General features: G+C 33.1%; 1 protein-coding gene across 1 annotated transcript; it reads right to left on the reverse strand.

Annotated features, from left to right (window-relative positions):
• Positions 1 to 38: 38 nt before the first annotated feature.
• Positions 39 to 4,643, reverse strand: LOC117106078 (phosphatidylserine decarboxylase proenzyme, mitochondrial-like; the record flags this gene model as incomplete). Its single annotated transcript, XM_033247415.1, is given in 2 exon segments — positions 39 to 2,187; positions 4,483 to 4,643. Coding segments are annotated over 2 exon segments (389 nt in total), but the record flags the coding sequence as incomplete, so codon positions are not given.
• Between the last annotated feature and the right edge of the window lie 484 nt (positions 4,644 to 5,127).

Here is a 5,127-nt window from a genome sequence, read left to right on the forward strand (position 1 = left end):
GGAGAACAGATCTTCAAAACAAATCATAGAGTATGCGACATTGAAATTAAAACCTTAACTCGAAAATTACCTCATTGACAATTATTTTGAAGGAATTGCATTAAAAATCAAACTCAGATCTAATACCTTACCGTTAATCAATAGTACTTCAAAATGGAATCCGGATAAAAACAAGAAATGTAAATTATGCAATCTTAATTCCGATGACGGTATCCACCATTTTATTTTTAGTTGTAACCTAAACAAAGATTTAGTACAAACTGGCAACTATGAACTGTATTATAAATTCCGTAATGCAAATGAAAATACTAAATTTAAATATTTGGGATATTCGACTCTTCCTATCAAGTGAAGATATTTTTGATAGATTCTGCAAAAGGTACATTAAAAGGGCATGGAAACTGTGAAGTGAAATTATAAATTCCATGCCCTAACTAAAACTATGCTTATCTTAATTTTTTTTTTTTTTTTTCATTTAATTGATTGTTAATGTCTACATTGCTATATGATATGAGGGTATAAAAAAGGAATTAAATCTTTAAATACTCATTGGAGGAGACATTTGAAGTATTCTCACATATCGATTGCAGTACATGAATTGTAAATATCATTTACGTAAATGAGAAACAATAGCGGCCCCTTGTGGTACACCAAAATTTGTCTCTTTTAAACTAGATTCTGTGCCCTTTACTACAAACATACTGTTTTGGGGATTTCAGGTAGTTTCTGAAAAATGACAGTGCAATATCCCAGATACTGTAGTGAGACAGTTTGTTTAATAAAATACCATGATCTATAACATCAAATACTTTTGATAGATCTATAAATGTTGCAATTGCATATTGTTTTTTTTTCAAAAGCACTTAATACTTTATAAACCAAATCAATTACAGCATGTGAGGTTGAATGTATATTTCTAAAACCGTACTGGCAATTGTTTAGTATGTTAAACCTTGATAAGTAACTATACAGTCTAGTATAGATAATTTTTTCAAAAATTTTGGAGAAGATTGGTAACAAAGATATTGGACGATAATTGGATGCTATATGACGATCGCCCTTCTTGTAAATAGGGACTACTTTTGCAATCTTCATTTTTTCCGGGATTAGTATTGGGTTCTAAAACACGCACATGGGTCATATTAAGCAATACATGGGTCATATTGCACACATAAACTAATGGCTTAATTGTCTAATACGAAAAACAGTCTGCTACTGACAGTTTAATTTCATAACTGCAGGTAAAACACAAGCAGCGAATAGAATTGAACCAGTTCAAGGTTTGCGAGTCCATGTTTCAGCACAGTGACAACCACCAGTTTAACCAACTATTATATTTTAAATTAATAGTTTATATTAACCTTAATTGGAAACATAATATGGTAATCCATGTAGTATAAATATAATATTTCTCAATATTCATTTCACATGGTTTTATATAAATCTTGCATGGTTTTATATTAATCCAATTTTCTTCAATATAAATCTTGCATATGTTTAGTAATCTTACACATTAATCCTATGCAGATCGAATATTAATCACCCATTCTTCAATATTAATTAGTCTCACAGTACAGTAGTTACATGCTTACATACATTCCATTTTAAGCTGATAATTTTCACATTCAACATTTTTTAGACTTTTAACACATTTTATGTGTGTTTTAACTATTGGCAATATAATTACTGTACAGAATAAGATTTTTATTTTTAGTATTTAATTAAAATAACAATAATATTAAAATTTTAAATATAAGAGTGATGATGACAATAATTTATTCTTTGAAAATAGTTGGTCTACATACAGTATTCGCATAATTTTCAATACAGTATTCTGATTTTTCAAATACGTAACCTTTATTGCAATCTCAAAAAAAATTGTTCCACCCAAATAGAATTTTTCTTTACAGCTGATATACAGTATCATCTTTTTAAAACCATGATGCTGTTGATGAAATATCATTGATTGCCTAATTTCTGTCCCAATTTGATAGTCTGGCCTGGGATTATGCTAAACTGAAAGTTACTTGGGGCTTCAAATATGAGTACAATCGTGGATCCTAAGTTAAACTTTCCGCAGACTTCACCTTTCGTCAAACATATCCCACTTATAGATGGTTCTGTAACATATGAATAATCGCTAAAATCACCTTTTCTGTATTGCCCTCTACAATTAGTTTTTAAATTCTGAAAATTAAAAGAAAAGTGATATTAATCACATAGTCATTCATAGTATCATATTCAATTATATGGGCAATAGCTTTTTGTCAAATAAAATGTATTAATTATTACTTTTTTAATATTCAAATAATGGTAACTAACAAAATGTTATGGCATTTGGTGAACTTTAAGATGATAATAATAATAAAATAATAATAATAATAATACTTTTATAAAGCACCTAATGCAAACAATAGCCTCAAAGTGCTGAAAGATGCCGGTTGAAGTTAGGAATATCATATAAAGAGGCAAGTTTTTAGTGCCTTTTTAAAACAGTCAATGTTTGGCGAGTTTTGAATTTCCAATGGAAGTGTGTTCCAGAGGGTTGACCGGATTGAGGAAAAGCTTCTGTCACCTATGTTTTGAGTCTTGTTGCAGGTTGTTGGTAGGTTAAACTAAAAGCTTCTGTCACAATATGTTTTGAGTCTTGTTGCAGGTTGTTGGTAGGTTAAACGATTTGATGAACGAAGAGTGCGAACAGGTAAGTGGCGTTGAACCAGATCATCAAGATAAATTGGAGCCATGTGATGATGTATTTTAAACATAATTAGAAGGACTTTAAAGTGAATACGAGCGATAACAGGTAGCCAGTTGAGCTTTCGGAGCACTGGTGTGATATGTTCCCTTATCTTAGTTTGTGTTACAATTCTTGCTGCTGAATTTTGGATATGGTGAAGTCGCTTTATTTCAGAAGTTGATAAGTCTGCTAGTAAACAGTTACACCAGTGAAGACGAGATGTGATAAAGGAATGTGTTATTATTTTTGTGTCATCAGTATCCATGTATTTCCAATCCAATCTTGTGAATTCCGAGCCACCCAATGCGACAAATATTGGAAATATGAGTTTTAAGATTTATGTTATTGTCAAAGATTACCCCTAGATTCCATGCACACTTAGCTGGTTTCACTATCATTTCGTTGATTTTTAATGGCCTAAGTGCCTCTGTGTGACGATGCCGAGAGAAGAAATGGATTATTTTAGTTTTTTTTTCATTAAATTTGAGTTAGTTTGTTGTCCAGATCTTAATATCGGCAACACATTTTTCTAAATGAGATATACTAGTTTCACGGTCAGTCGGATCAAATGTGAGATATATTTGAATATCGTCAGCATATACCATGTGGTTAACTTCATGGACGTCATTTACATCACTCAGTAGCCCTGTATAAAAGATAAAACAGCGAGGGCCAACCACAGAGCCCTGCGGTACTCCATAGTGCAAACGATGTGTCTTGGACTTCTACATGCTGTTCACGATTTTGAAGGCAAGATGTAAACCACTTAATGGCAGTTCCACCTATACCATAGTGCAAAAGTAGCTATTAATAAACAATGAATATTCGATAGTGTCGAATGCAGCACTAAAATCAAGTAAAATAAGGATTGCTTCTTGTCTGTTATCAATGGCACGAAGTAGATCATTTTGGACTTATATGAGAGCAGTTTCAATACCTTGATTTTTATGATAGGCAGATTGAGCAGAACACAGATGATTGAGGTGGAAATAATCTCGTATCTGTGAACATCGCACTGTTCTATGACTTTGGCCAAAAATGGCAAAAGTGAGACTGGTCGATAGCTAATTTCCATCAAGTTTAGAATTTGTTACTTGCGCAGTTTTCAGAAAGTTTGGCATAATTCCAGAAGAAAGAGACTGGTTAACTATGTCTGTAATAACTGGCAGTAAAGAATCCAAACATTTCTTTAGGAGTTGCGTAGGAATAGGATCCAGTGAACATGACTTGGAGGGGCTTGACATCATAATTTCCTTTATGTGATCAGTAGAGAGCTCATTGATTTTCATAAAAGTACAAGTATTTGTCTTTCAGGTAGTGATACTGATAATAAAGCTGGCTCAGATGTATCAAGATCATCCCATATCTTCACAATTTTTTCTTCGAAGAAATTTGCAAATTTATCAGCTAGTTCTCTATTTTCATTGTCAGGTAAAATTAGTGTACAAGTGCCCACTTTACAGCAACTAACAGGCAAGGCCTGGTAGTAGTAGTAGTAGTAATAGAGATTACATATACTTGGCACTCCTCTCTAGTTGTGTAACTGTTGGCAATCAACACATACATATATAGGAATTGGGTTATGACAGGTGTAACTGTAGCCACAAAGATTTCTAAAATGCCCACATTATTTTCAATACTTTTATATTCTCTCCTACAGTTGGTGGATATACAGTATTACTTATGTGGGATTTGGATTTGAGAAAATAATGAGAGTAAATAAATAACTGAACAAAAAGCAGTACCTTGTCAAATTTCAGTTCAATTGAACCAACATTTGTTGCACCAACAGCTGTCATTGAGAAAAGACCGTGCTTCCATTTACCCACGAGGACCACACGTTCATTAAAGGTAAAAAGACCTTTTATCAGCTTAGCAACTCCAGGATTCACAGAAAACAAATCTCCTGCAGAAAATAAGATATTCATATTCTTATTCAAAGTAACGCAAGAGCAGGAGAGAATATAGAGAAGTATGGCTGGGACACTGCTAACTACAGCCTTCACACCAGCGCTGGTTCAATCCACTCTATACACATGGTTCAGTTGGTAGAACCCAGTTTTCTCGGATAAGACCTAAAATGGAGGTCCAGTGTACACATCTGGCTCGTGTGCACTTAAAGAACTCATTGCAATGTATGTAGGATTGATCGGTAGACAAGAAGGTATAGCTAGGCCTATGCTATGAGGCACTAAGCCTAAAATTAGGCATAATGTACTTAGATTTATTGGAGTTAATTGGTGAGTCACTTTGGTTTTTTTTTCTTGTTTTTTTTTCTGTTTTTACATTTATTATTAAATTATTTAGTGAAGTATCCACACTGCTTAAGTTGTATGCGACAACCTCATATTCGTTGTCAAAAACAGAATAGGTCTGGGCCTAGGCTATCC

Source organism: Anneissia japonica, unplaced genomic scaffold (assembly GCF_011630105.1).
Source record: "Anneissia japonica isolate Jap-2015-1 unplaced genomic scaffold, ASM1163010v1 scaffold310185_len5127_cov342_single, whole genome shotgun sequence".
Taxonomy (NCBI): Eukaryota; Metazoa; Echinodermata; class Crinoidea; order Comatulida; family Comatulidae; genus Anneissia; species Anneissia japonica.